The sequence below is a fragment of the Alligator mississippiensis genome, chromosome 10 (genome assembly GCF_030867095.1).
Source record: "Alligator mississippiensis isolate rAllMis1 chromosome 10, rAllMis1, whole genome shotgun sequence".
NCBI lineage: Eukaryota > Metazoa > Chordata > Crocodylia > Alligatoridae > Alligator > Alligator mississippiensis.
In genome coordinates, this window is record NC_081833.1 from 9,297,445 (window position 1) to 9,312,356 (window position 14,912).

At 41.6% G+C, this 14,912-nt stretch overlaps 1 protein-coding gene across 7 annotated transcripts in view; it reads right to left on the reverse strand.

The window, feature by feature from the left end:
- RIMBP2 (RIMS binding protein 2) overlaps positions 1-14,912 on the reverse strand; it is a 294,528-nt gene that overhangs the window by 99,654 nt on the left and 179,962 nt on the right. For all 7 annotated transcript variants that reach the window (XM_059713432.1, XM_059713433.1, XM_059713434.1 and 4 more), the window contains 2 exons: positions 12,201-12,290; positions 1,468-1,590 (listed from right to left, as the gene is read on the reverse strand). In XM_059713432.1, the coding sequence (XP_059569415.1) occupies positions 1,468-1,590; positions 12,201-12,290 (213 nt within the window). The remainder of the gene's footprint in view (positions 1-1,467; positions 1,591-12,200; positions 12,291-14,912) is intronic.

Below are 14,912 nucleotides of genomic sequence, written 5' to 3' on the forward strand. Positions count from 1 at the left end.
GCGGCACTGTAATCCTCTGCCCAAAGCATTTCAACCCCAATCTCGAGGAGTCACCTCTGAAGCAATATGTAGTCTCCGTAGCTCCTCAGTCCTGGACCTCTCTATTAAGACTTTCAATCGATACAGAACTAGCACTGTAACAGGGGGCCTTCCTGCCCACCAGTTTCTGGGCTTACTGCCTACCTCTCACCTGCCATGCCTTGATGATACCAAATTATGGTGTTAATTAGGTGGGAGGCTGCCCATTTCCTACCATACCTCCAGGAGCCCCACCAGGCCACCCATCCCTGGCAGGGTGCAGTTTTAGGTCATGCCCAGGACCAAGAGCATCCTCCATCCCCATAGCCCCAGTCCATAAACTTTCAAGCTGTTCCTGAGCCTCAGCTCTGCCAGCTGATGCGTCTCTCGTGGCTGACAGCAGCAAACTGCTGCTTCACCCAATATATATATGTAGGATCTCAAAACGGCCACTGTACTCAAGCACCTGGCTGCTGCCTGCTCCAGCCCTTAAAGTGCCAGACACCAACAGTGTCCTGCCACAAGCACCAATGTAGCAGGAGGTACAAAAAGGATGGAAGTCCAGCCACCCATCCACAAGCAGCTGGAGTGCTACCTGCCAGCTTGCTAATTTCTGAGGGTTATAAACAGCTGACTTCTAGCTGCTACCAACCTAGACAAAATCTGCCTCTGTAACAACCCTTCTCCCACTGCCAGTCCCCTAAAGTGAAGTATTTCAATATTAACCAATTAGTCTTTCTCCAATGCAGCCGCTTTGAATTTTCATATATAATATATATATATGGTTCCTACATATTTAAATCTCTCAACCAACCACTTGAGAGACTTCCTTGGAGCTTCATTATATGTTGCATTGTGTTGCAATACCACCAGGGGAAACTGTAATGAAACTCTCCTTTATCTAATGGTTACCCCATCCCTAGTCAGCAAAGCATTTAAGCATTTTAAGAATTTAAGATCCAGTTATTTCAACTGCCTCCTTAAGCTTTTTGTTACATAAGAAGCACGTCTACATGTGCAATTATTGCGACTGAATAAACTGAGGTGCAATTTGAACCGGAGTAAACTAATTCCAATGTCACTGTCTACTGTGTGTTTAAGTGCAGTAGTTTACTCCACCATCGGATAGTATCTGTGTCTGATGGGACTATCTGAAGGCATTGTAAATTAGCCTACACCAGCCTAATTGTCATACATGTGTAGATGGTGATGCTTTACTACACAGTAAATTAGTTTACTATGCAGTAAAGCGCATATGTAGATGCTCCCAAGGATGTTGTGCCCTCAGTAAAACATATGTTGGTTAGGTGTTTTACTGAACTGGGACACTATGCAAGCACTAGAAATTGCAGACACCACATATATTGCTTCTAGCCATCTAGTATCTCCTCTAACATTTGGAATTAAGAACACAGGAGTGGTTTTGAGACATGAAACTATGGGCCATACCTTTAGGACCTGCTCTAAGTTCTCCAGCTTGACTTGGAGCTGGTGTTTCTCCTTCACAGCCAAATCTCGTTCTTTGGTCACTATGATGAGGGTTTCTCTAAGCTGATCATAGTCTGATTTTACCTAAAAAAAAGACAAAACAGGAAGAGTGAGAGATATTACTGCAAGAAAGATAATTAAATGATGGGAAAACATTCCTGACACAAATATGCCCCAGAGCTATTCTGCCAAACTTCATCAAATGGAGAAAATATAAAGCAAAAGTATCTGAAAAAGATATAGAGACAAAATATTGAAACTCAGTAAGGAATTAAAAAAATAGAACAAGGGAAATTATGGGCATGCATATATATTATATATGGGCACACGCATGTATACAAACACGTATGCATACATATACTAGTTTGGTAACCGCGTCAAATAATCTGACAAGCACAATTTGCCGGGTCTTAAAGGTAAAAACTAAAAAGCAAATATAGCAGTAAATTCACAATGTAAAGGTAAAGGAAATGTAGCAGTTTTGTTGCACCTCAACTATTTGCTTGTGTGGTCTTAATGTTGGCTCTAACTTTGTAAAGAGATCCACTGAAACTACGACAGTGCTAAGCAGGGTGGATTCAGGGGCCAGTTTATGCAACATACTTGTTTCTATGATCTGGACAATGTTTATAAGGAGCACAACCGTGATCCTGCAAGCTCTGATTCATATCAGTAATATTATTCATGGTCTATATGTTGTAATGAAGCCACTCATTCCTGATATAAATGTGTGTTTGCAGGGTCAAAGACTGTATTTGTAAGCACTTAGCACACTGGGTATTTTGTATATTGGTGTCATATGATACTAACTGAACTCTGTCCCTCATCTAAAGTTGCAGAGATATAAGTATAACAGACCACACAGTGGGCATCGCTGCTGATTTAATCTTTTAGACTTTACTTTAAAGGCATTTTGATTTAAACTAATGTCAACAGGAATGAGCAGCCAGACAGAAGAGTTAGCATTTACAAAAAAAATGATTTTCTGTTCTGAAAGAAAATGCTATAGTCCCATGCAGCAAAATTTCATTTTCCCTTATAATTTTTGTACATCCTTTCCTTTCAAATAATGCTATCAGGAGGTCAAGTTATCCAGTCTAAATTTCTTTTTCGCTTCATCCTGCGTGAAGTTAACAATTTCAGTACAACTAACTTGGAACAAAGTAAAGGATAATATGGGCCGTCTTACATCCCATGGAGATTTTTATATCAGCAGAGAATCCTTTATCTTTAAATATTTTATTGCTTGAACTATACAGCATGTGTCCAGCAACACAATATTTACAGCATCTATCACATCAGGAATTGCAATCTTCAGAATAAAACATCATGAAGAACATTAAAAATGAAAACCCAGTAATAACAAAAAGCCGGATAAATAACATATAGCATTCACATAGTACTTTACAAACCATCCTCTGAGGCAATAAGGCAACAGAACAAAGGGCCATTCCAGTCTTAACATAATAACATTTTGGGCATCTTTTTTCCTTTGCCAAGTGCCAATCAGAAGCATAATAATGAAAGTAGGATTAGTGGAGGCAGGGTTTGGATGAGTGAAGGATAGGCAGCATGAACCAAAAGGATATAATATGTAAACTATGACGGTGGGTCAGTCCGTTTCTCCTCCACATAGCTACAGAGGACACAAGTTCTTTTTCTGTTTCATTAATAGGGTTGCATTTTTATAACAAAAATGCAAAGGCATTAAACCATGTCCTACACAGATGTCTCTTTAGAGAGCATTTTGGAAGTCGTCATTCACATTGGCCCTTGCTAACTTCTGAATTTCACTATGGTTCCACCTGAATTTAAACTTTTCCCTGTAGCCCTGCTACTGGTCTTCAAAGGAGACTTTTCAGAGTGCTATGGAAAGAAAAAGAGGTCAGGAAAAATAAACTGAACAAATCTAGTTTTCCACAAGAACTATTGCAGTTATTTTCAACCTCAGGAATACCTTTTCTCCTCCATAGAGATTTTCCCTACACAACGATTTACAGAGTCATTTAAGTAATGGATTTTTAGAATCTATTCATTTCTGGAAGACTTGGTATTGCGTTTCACTACTCACATCACTTCATGTACATTGTTAAAGAATAATGGGGTGGAAAATGGAGGTGATGAGACATTGCCATCAACAATGGAAATCTGCTATTGTCTATGATTCTCAGTTAATTTACTAAGGATGAATGAATCATAAAGGTTTTGAGTAAGCTCCAAGAATAAATAAAAGCAGGAACTAAAGTCATCTTTTAATTGTGAAAACTGAATGCACTGGACTGGAACCAAAGCCATACAAGGGTCATTACCTGGGGCATCCAGGTCTGCCTTTTGAAAACACATGCCAGAAAGAATTACTGAGTGAATGAGTAAAGGAGGAATATACTGCCAGACATGAGGAGGATGATACTGCTTGATTAATAGATAGGTTGATTGCTAAAGATTTGGGAAATGAGGTGAAAAAAATATTAGGATGGGGACTCCTGGAAGACAGATGGGGTGGGGGGGGGGGGCGTTTCTTGGAGAGCAAGGGGGGTGGGGAAACTATCAGGAGCGTGAGTTGTGAGGAACAGCAATCACGGCATGGTGAATGCTATCATTCAGCATGCTGTAGTCCTCTCTCATCTGAGTAGCCCCATTTGAGTCAATAGAACTGCTCACCTGAGTGAGGGTGGACGGCAAACTGACAAATTCAGTGTAAGAGTGTATTTAGCATAAGAATATATGTGAACACCAAGAATATACTTAAACTCGTGTTAATGTGGACCAGTGGTCGCAGCACTGTAGCAAGATGGTCTCTATTCCCAGCTCCACCACTGACACACTTGATAAGTCTGGGCAATTAACTTTACTTTCCTGAGCCTCAGTTTTACTTGCCTCTAATATGGGAGCGCTTCCTCTGCAAAGTGCTTTGATCTATGGATACGAAGTGCTATGCAAGCTAGCTATTGTTATTGTCATTTAAATCTCCAGCAGAACAGAACGATGTGATGTGCAGGAATACTTTACTCAGTCTTTTCAAGTTCAGTCACAGTCAATTATACAGATATCTAATTTAAAATAATTGGTTTGGAAAATACAAACAGTCTAATTCTCTTTCCCCTTGTATCTGTGCATCTCAATTTCTGCTTTTTACCAGCAGAAACAGGAAAAGCTTCACACCTAAAATACTTATCAGAGACATTTAAAGTGCTGTCCACTGAAGCACAAGCTTGCTAGCATATTCATTAACTGGCCATATTTAATGGTAAATCTTATTCCCTTATTTACTCAACATTAGGTTTCAGGATGGGCTTTTAATGTGGAAATGTCCAATTAGCAAAGCATTTGCTAAAGTCTAGTAGCAAAACAATCTGAACACATTGGACAGGGTAGTAAGCAGAGCAGCACTCTGCATTTCTGCTGGAGACTTTTTTTCAAGGAGCCAGGGAAGCAGACAGTGCATGTTAAACTCCAAATATAATTTGGGGATTTGACTTAAAGGTGTGGCACCTACAGTTTTGCTGTCCTCAAAAGAATGAATCTTTCATTCTAGATCTCAAAACAAATTAACCTTATGATTATGCCAATAGGCCTTATAGTCTGAATCTAGAATATTCTTTGGGCATGTCCATACGTGCATTTATGCTGGCATAAATTTGCTGCACAGTAAGCAGGAATAGGCCAGCATCTACATGTACAGGCGTTAAAGCACACTAACACTGTGTGTGGACTCACTTGGGACTAAAGTGAGTCCCAAGTAAGTCCACATACACAGTGTTACTGCGCAGTAAGGCGTCTACACATACATTACTGTGCAGTAAGTAACTGAGCGTGAATTTGATACCTTCAAATTTAAGCTCAAGTTGGTGTAAGTCACCATATTTACTGTGCAGTATGGGCATGCACGTGAAGACGTGCACCTGTACTACTTAGTAATTTTGGTTACTCCGCAGTAAATGCACACATGTAGACATGCCCTTTTAGCATATTAAATCTTAAAGAAGTTGTCAGTATATTTTTGTTCTGCAGCTTGGGAAGAAAGTCTCCCTATTGCCCTTAGGCACTTGAACAACAATAATAATTGCTCTTATTTCTATAGCACCATCCTCTGAGAATACAGCATCACACAGACAACTGTAATAACTGTCCTTATATACAGAGGTGCAGCACTCAAGGAGTCTACTGCTCACTTACTATGGTTTATACAAACTAGTCACTAAATGTGAATTTAATGATCTTCTAACAAGCTGCTTAAGAACATATGGGATATACATGAAATTAAATTACATCTAGAACACATCACAGCCCAACTGTGTTCCCAGTGGCAAAGAGACTTGACCTAGATATAGATCAAGAGTAAACGGTTGTAATTTCATGCAAAAACATGAGGAACATTTTGCTCTGTCATGATTACTCAATAAGAACATCAGCCACATCTCTTTGCTTCCACACTTTACTTACTGCCTACTAAATGCTTCCATTTTGCCAGCTAGAGATGCCAGGATATTGCTAAAGTCTTACATTTTTCTTAGGGTCACAGGAAAGTAGGGTTGGAAGGGACCTCATAAGGTTATCTAGTCCCAGCCCCCTGCTCAAGGCAGGATCATCCCTAGCTAAACCATCCCAGCCATGTCTGTCTAACCTATTCTTGAAAATTTCCAAAGATGAAGTTTCTATAATTTCTCTGGATAACCTGTTCTGATGCTTGACCATACTAACCATAAAGTTGCTCCTAATCTCCAGCCTAAATTTTCCCTGCTGCAGTTTGAGGCCATTGCTCCCAGTTCTGTACTCTACAGTCATAGAAAAATGTCCATCTCCATCCTTTCTATAACCACCCTTCAGGTATTTGAAGACTGTTATCAATCTCCAACACCTCCCCCCCGGCGGCTTCCCTTCTCCAAATAAAATACCCCTCATCTTTTCAGCCTTTCCTCATAAATCATACTTCTCAAGCCTCTAATTATTTTTGTTGCTCTCTGCTGGACTCTTTCCAAATCATCCACATCCTTTTTGAAGTGTCAGGTCTGGACCAAAATTGTACACAGTACTGTAGGCAATTCCAAGACCATTTTAGGTCGGACATAAGGAAGAACTTCTTTACTGCCCGAGCCCCAAAGGCCTGGAACAGACTCCCTCCAGAGGTGGTGCAAGCACCTACTCTGGGACTCCTTTAAGAGTCAATTGGATGTTTATCTTGCTGGGATCCTGTGACCCCAGCTGACTTCCTGCCCCTGGGACAAGGGGCTGGACTCGACCTTCCGAGGTCCCTTCCAGCCCTAGTGTCTATGAAATCTGTGAAATTCCTTCAGTACCCCAGGGTACATCCGACCCAGTCCTGCTGACTTGAAAGCATCTAGCTTCCCCGAGTAATCCCTAACCCGTCCACCCACCACTCTAGGCTATTTGTCTCTTTCTCTCTCTTTGCTACTAATTGCACTCATCATCTGGTAGCTGACCCTCTTTCATCTCCTATTGTACTTCCCATTCTTCGGTCACATAGGGATAGCTCTTTCCTGCACCCTTAATACAGCCTCCTTAAAGTATAGCCAGCTGTCCTGGACTCCTTTTCCCTTCAGACTTGCCTCCCAGGGAATCCTGCCAACCAGTTCCTGGAGTTTGTTAGTCCCTTTTCTGAAGTCCAGTATCTTTTTTCTGCTTCCTTCCTCCCCTTCGAATCTTAGACCCTATCATTTCTTAGATCCTATCATTTCAAAGCCACTGGGTGTGTCTACACGTGTTTTAATGTGTAGTAGCCCATTTTTCCTGCGCATTAGAGCATCACACCAAAAACTGTGCTAGTATGCTAATGCTCAGTAAAATCAGGCTACTGAGCATTAAGTGTCACTAAAAAAGTGTGCACTTTCGCTACTGTGCATTAGGGCAGCCTAATGCACATTTAGTTAATACCTCACAATAGAGCTACTACATTTAATGCACAGTGACAAAAGCACATTAATCATCCAAATTACCTTCCATCTTCCCATTCTCAACCAATTCTTCGCTGTTTCTGAGCAGCAAGTTGAGAAAAGCTTAATACTTAATTAAAGAAACTATGGAGTTAATAGAAAAATGCAGCAGCTTATTTAGGTAACTAGTGAAAGAACATTTCCCCTGGCACCAAATACAGTTGCTTAGATCAGTAAATACTTTCTGCAGGTCTACATTTTATTCTGCTATAGGCACACAGGAAATGCTGAAACTGGATGACTGTACTTGTTATAGCAATAAGGAAACTAAAACTCGCAAGGCTTTAATCCTGGACTCCTGTGGACCAGCTAACTTTTCATAACATTTGTATGTTTGAGAAAAGAGCTTGCCATAAAACCACCCAGAAGATGCTGCACAGTTCATTACTGTTTGCACAATATATTCTAGAAACATATTTTGAGGATACATTGTACACACGAGTCTATCTACCTGTACGCAGACAAATAGGTAACTAAATCAGAGCCTAAAATTCAAACACCATTGCTTAAACTGGATGCAAAAATTTTAAGTGTGAAACCCTGCACAGCACCAAGGGTGAACTTCTCTCTCACGCAGAAGCAAGCACTGAAATCAAGCACAATGTAAGTCTCCCAGGAGCATTATTTGCTTGGTTTAAATGCTGGATCAGCTCTGAGCCACACTTTGAGCAAAGCTAATTTCAGCCTTTGTGCTGAAGATAGGGTGCGGGTGGAGGGGGGGCTTAGAGACTAACTTCTTCTCTTGAAGGTGGTACCCTGCCCTATGTCCTGCCTGACTTCAGACTAACTCAAATAACCACCTCGGTTCCCTTTGCATTATGCATAAAAGGTTTGTAAATTGGGTTTGTTTGCACATACACTGCCCTGCTGCACTCATAGATCTCTGTAAACACGCACACATTTTTAGGGGGTTCAGTTTAAGAGCCTGTTTTTCAAATCAAGTGTTGATGGAGTAAAAATAATACACAAAAACATGAATAAAAAGCAGCCTCATTGTGATGTGTGTGTGACTGGTGTAACAAGTACGCTGTAGTTGTACTTCTCCCTTTGAATGCTGAGACACAACTGACTGGAACTGTTCTTTGACTCCAATATTTAGCAGGTACGGAGAATTTTACACTTGCAAAAATTCTAGACAAAAACCCTCCTTACCCCTAAAACAATCATCAGCCCCATTTCACGCCTGGCAAAGCTGAGGCACGCAGGGGATGCATCTACGTGTACGCTTTACTGTGGAGCAGATGAATTAGCTCTGCCATAAAGTGTCACCCTCTACATGCACGCTGGTATTAGGGCATTAACTAACTCTGCCGTAAGATACCATCAGGGACAGTATTATCAAATGGTGGAGTAATCTACTACACTGAAATGCACACGAAGACTGACAACTGGGCGTAAATTGGGCCCAGTCAGCCCAGGCAACAGGGGAGCCAGACTCCCGCCTGCCGCCTAGCCACACAGCTCCACGCCTCGAGCACTCGTGTCCCAGCCAGCCCCTCTGCCCTCACCCGGAGCCAGGACACCTGTGTCCTGCAGCAGTTTGAGCTCATGTGTAGATGCTGTGCCCGGGAGCAGTGTACTGTGGCTCAAACAGCCTTGGAGTTCATTGCATCGCATTAATTGTACATGTAGATGCACCCAGGGTTACTTAAATTACCTAATTGCAACAGCAGGCTAATGGCAAATCTAGGAATAGAAATCAGAGTATGTAGTTCTCAGCCCAGTGCTAAGTCCATTAAGCTTTGCCGAATCTTCCCAGCTTCAACGTCCAACATAAGTTTATTTTTCCATCTACTTGTTTGTTTTTTTTTACTTAACTATGCTTCCCTACATTGTGCCCTCCAATTAATTATTTTCTGTCATGAGTTTGAAAAGGCTGCATACACACATGGGGAGTTGCAAACTGGAGAGGGATCACAGCAAAAACACCTCTGGATTTGCAATTAAGAGTCCGGATAATGAATAGCACTGTTAATCACTGCTATCAGTGAGCGGATTGCTTAGCCTATCTCAGAAACCAAAGGATGATCGTGTAGTATGAAAATGGCTCCATGCATATAGAAAGCTTTCTGTTTATTCCAAAATGTCACTGGGGATGTCTCTACGTAGATTTGGGACAGAGCTTAGGTGCGTGATAACTTATCATACCTACTTAAGTCTGTGAAGCTATTAATTCAATTAGGTTGAAAATCATTTTTTATTTTGGTGCCACAACAATAAATGAGGGAAAGAGAGACATTACAGACTTTGCTTGTGATGCTAGACCTTTCTACCTGGCATGCAATGAAGTATTTTGAGGCCTTGCTCTTGCTTTGATTGAAATCTATGGGAGTTTGAGCAGGGCTGACCCCTTAGACTTTATAAGTCCCAACTGTAATGTGAGACTTACTCCTTTACTCTTGTGCGAATGGCCATCTGTGCCTGGACATCACCTCTGAGTCCAAGTGTGTCATCACTTGTTCTTTAGCTTCTGGGCAATTGTGTCTTTGGTGCATACGGCCTGGAAGCGTTGAACCACCGCTATCCACTGTACAAACAGCTTGGAACTGTTTTATTTTGAGGCCCCTGTTTTATTTTAGTTTAACTGCTCTATCTCCCCATTATTATCTTTTCCTTCTGTCGCATTTCTGCTTCTCCTCAGACGCCCTCTTCCCACACAATCGGTTTTATTTGCTAAAAAAAAAGGTCTCAGGAGATGATCTTTTACTTTTCATACATTTAAATGGGTGGAATTCAGACTCTGCTACACGGGGTATGGAGCATCTCGCTGTCTTCTGCATGTGTACAGCACCTAGCACAACGGGGTCCTGATCTGTGACTGGGACTTCTAGACTTTATTGCAATACATATCATTGTTATCAACAGTAAATAACAACTTCAGCAATGGGTTTAATATGTATAAAGTCCCAAACGACTTGGGTTAACGGGTGCTACTTCTCTCTGTGATATCGAATCCCATCAACAGAAGCACTCCCATTGCAGCCCCCCTAGTATGCACAGAATGGGATTGCTGACGGGTCCTTTCCCGTAAGGGGCCTGCCTCAGTCACTTGCACCCAAGGTTCATGGATATTTGGGGACTGCTGCAATCTCTTCTCCCTCTCTGATTTTACTAAAGCTATTGAGGAGGGTCAGGATGAGGTAGAGGTACTCCTGGGAAGTCTTTTGCTTATTTTTAGAGGTTGACTTTGCAGGACCAACACAGAAATAGAAATATTCTTTACATTTTAAAACACGAATAAAATAGATCCGTAACAACAGAAGGTGCCATTCCTCCCCCCATGAATGTCATCAGGAACCCTCCAAATGGTCTGTGTGGGGCCCAGGACTATACCACATCTCTTATGAATGGTTCTTATTAGTTTTTATTCACTACACCTATGCTCTGTACTACGCCAAGGTGAGTTGCTTTATAAGCAAACATGATGATAGCAAGTGTAAAGAGAGCTAACATTTTTTAAACAGTTAAGCTCTCCCTGCATCCATCCTAAGTGTTATATTTGTCCAAGTTATACTGTGAACTGCCTAAAGAAGGGACCGGCGCTCCGTAGACAACACCAGTAGCGGGGAAAGGATGACATACAAACCTCAGCTAGGAAGGACTTAGAAAAAAAACATTCTGAGAGAGAAATACCAGACAGATGGGCAGATAGATCTTAATAAGCCATATGGCCCTTTTCCAACTCAACATTTTCTTATGCTGCTTATTTATATAGAAACAACTGAATCCTGTCCTGAAGGGGCCCATGGAAATTAAGTATTAGGATCCCACTGATCTTTGGATGCAAGCTGATACCTGATGACCCCCCCATAAGTGCCTGTAAAAAGCCCAGCCTAGAATAATAGTTTAGGCTAAATCTAAGTTTCTGTGGGACACAGATGGTTAATGTCCCTTGTGCAGTGCAGAAGAGCAGTCGAGAAAGCAACAGGACCGTCTCCCTTCTTGTATGTGCCCCAGGCAGTCTCTCACTATTATAGTCTGTGCACTCAGAAAAAGCACGGTCTGTTTTCCTGGCTTGGCCCTGCAGGAAGAAGGCATGGAGCCCTCTCAGAAGTGGGGCTGTAACTCTGGCATCAGCAAGGTGAAGCATCCTAAAGTGGCGTGCAGCCTTCTCCGTTTCCCTGAACTTCTCCTGGAGCAGCGCAGTTTCACTGCACCTTCGGTGTCGGTAAGAGACTTCACATAACAATTCATGAAAGCTGTACGTAACCGTTAGAGGAAATCATTTCATTTCAAACCTGCTTTCTTGTTAAATCCAAGACTGGCTGAAGTTGCTCAAAATGTTGTTTTCTGCTGAGCAGCACTTGTGACAAAATCCTAATTTTCACTGAAAACTTTAATAAAAAAAAAACCACAAGGAAAAAAATGGGGGAAACTTCATTTGCATCAAGATTTTTCATGGGGGAGAATTTTTTTCTGACCGGCCCTAGTCAAAATCTCTGCAAAGGATAACTTTGGCCAAACCCTGTCGAATACAAAGAGAAGATGTTCTAGCAGACTAATTGGAGTACAGCAAAAACCATCTGTGTGTTTTAAATTTCCTCTCAGAGTACCATCACTTCACACAAAAAAAAAGCCCACAGCATTTATGAATTAAATGCATTTTAAAATACAACGTCCTAATATCCTAAAATAGATTACTAGCCGAGAAGCAGAACAACAGCGCTATCTGCTTCTACTGGCTCTGTCAGTGATAAATGGATGTGAGAATTGCATTACCATGCGTGCATACAGTGATGTTACCTGGTCATATTGCAGGGCCTTTTGGGATACACTGGCATATTGAAGGCTCAAGCGATTCTTTTCTTGCACAGCATCCTTCAGTTCATTTTCCTAGAATAAAAGTAAAGGTATCAGAGGTTACTCATCTCCGTCATTGTCCATCCTAATAAATGCTTGTGTCTTAAATAATCAAAGCACGTGCCCTACTGGATATTATCACACGCTTAAGTGTGCTATCAGGAACAAGGCCCTGAAAAAGTGTCAAGGTGCAGTTTGTGATTACAAAATGACTTTCCTAACAATGTTTTTCAAGAGGAAATCTGGATCAGGAAAAGTGGAAGAGTGACTGGAGGGATGCAAGAGAGAGGAGAGAGAGAACAAGATGACTGTAATTTGTAGCTCCCCATGGAGTGAATGAAGACCCTAGTATCATGGCTTGAAGATGGCCAAATTCTTGACCTCCCATTCCTTGAAAAACTTCGAAGGGGAAGACGGTACAGCAGTGTCCTCAAAGATAGAGCTCACAATCTACCAATCATTCACAAGGCAGAAAGTGAAATAATAGCTGCTGCTGGACAAAATATCATCATTTTCCAGAACCTGCGTTGAGTACTTCGAGAATACAGTGACAGGCACTACAGAGATATGGATAGGTAAGGACAGCGAAATGATATAACTCCAGGCCTCAAGGCATCACCTACAGCTGTAACTAAATATCACAGTGGGAAGTTTGGCACGAAAGGAAGCACGAAATAGAGAAGAGCTAACAGGAATTCACAGACTTTGGGAGTGAAATTGGCTGTATCAGATGACAAAACTCAGGTTTTATATAACTCCTGAATCAGGTAGCGTGTTCTGTCTGTTCTGACACACGCACCTGCACGCGCGCGCACACACACAGCCTGTCTTGCTTTTTGCAGGAGTTCAAGCAGGGTGACTCCATGAAATCAAAGTCTTTCAGAACAATTGCAAGGGAAATGGCTGTTCATAGCATTCGGCCAAGACATAACACTTGACTGAAAGGGCTTGAAAAAGGTAGTTACGTTGACTGCCCGTGAAGTTTTTAGCTGGGGGGGAGAGGGAGCAAGGGAGAGAGGGAATTCTGATGTTTTAATAATCAAATTACATCCAAGTATGCTAGTCGGGACTTTTTGTTCTTTTTTCTTTTTTTAAGTCCTGACCTTGTCCCCGTGTAAAAGTGGCAATTACAGGACTAGCGTTGGAGTTTTGCTGGTCTGGGTAAACTAGAGCTGTCCACTCCATAGTGTTTCATCAGAATATCACCCCTTTTTATTGTTGTTGTTGCAAAGACCATTTTACCATATTTTGACCAACTCTGCAATTAGATGTCGCTTGGATGGCGGGTGCTGGGCCCGTCAAAGGTCAGTTGACTAACTGACAATGCAAAATAAAAACACTTCTGAGTTTTCTCGAGCCTAGATACAACATCCCATCCTCCCCCTTCCAACACACACACACATGCACCCCCACAGCCCAATGCTAAATTTGAATGGGGTTGACGTTCACAGTATTTAATACATCTGAAGTCACTGCACATTACACCACTCATCCTGACATCCTCATACTGGCACAGTATCAGTCTCGGACTTATTTTGAAATTCTCTTCTGACTCTTAATTGTCGAGTGCCGCTGCATGGAACTAAACAATAAAAAAAGCTGAGGTTGCAGATTATTCAGAGTCTCCTGGCTGCAGATGTATCATCTCGCACATAAGGAGTTCAGTAATTATAATTTCTCAAGTTCTCTTAACTCTGTTGTTCAGGATGCAATTAGAAGTGGTAGTCATGCTCTGTGGGATGCTAGACAGTTCTGTGGGGCAAAACAATTTCATAGCCCACAGCACATTTTAAAAGTTGTGAACTAAGTCAATAAATATTTTTAGGATATGAGCAAATGGCACAAGAGTGGGACAATCCCTTGGATATGCAGATACATCCTTTGTGTTACCAATTATTAGAAGGTACTTGTTTAGGACTGTGATTTTACACTGTACTTTACAAAAAGAAAAAAAGGACGTCTAACTTGCAAATGACTCCTACACTTCTTATATGGCCTGACCAAAATAATAATCCAGAATCATCTGTGCTGTAGGACCATTCATTATTAAATAGAACTACATTAGGGTTGTACCCTAATATTTAAATATTATTTAATATTGATATTTAATTTTTTAAAAAATCCTTAAATTTATAACTTGTATGAACCTGCATAACAATGACTGATTGCACAGTAGCATGGCAAGCTCTTTGCAGCGGTAGGGCTGGAGTATTGATGTGGCTGTGACGGTCCAGGAAACATTAGTGATAAACTTCACAACTTCCCCATGAGCCTAGCATTGCTCCCTTATAGAAATGGGAAACTGAAGAAAGATATGATGTTAACCTAACTTGTTTTGTGCTGCCTATTTTCTTGCACACATGAAATGACACATTAGGAGTTCACAAGTATTTACTACTATTTCGCTATATTACAATGTGATAATGGGCCTGCCTATTGTACAAATGCTTCATAAACCCAGCCTGGGCAGGTGTCTATACACACAGGGATGCAGAAGCAGACACGGGGCCTGGGCTGGGAGATTTTTATGGTGAAGCGGGGCCTGGGAGCTCCCTGCTGCCGGGGCAAGGGGACATTGTTCCCACCTGGGCTCTGGCAGTGGAGCTCGTCCCAGCAGCTGGCAGCTCCTGGGTGCAGGGAGCAACCTCCCGTCCC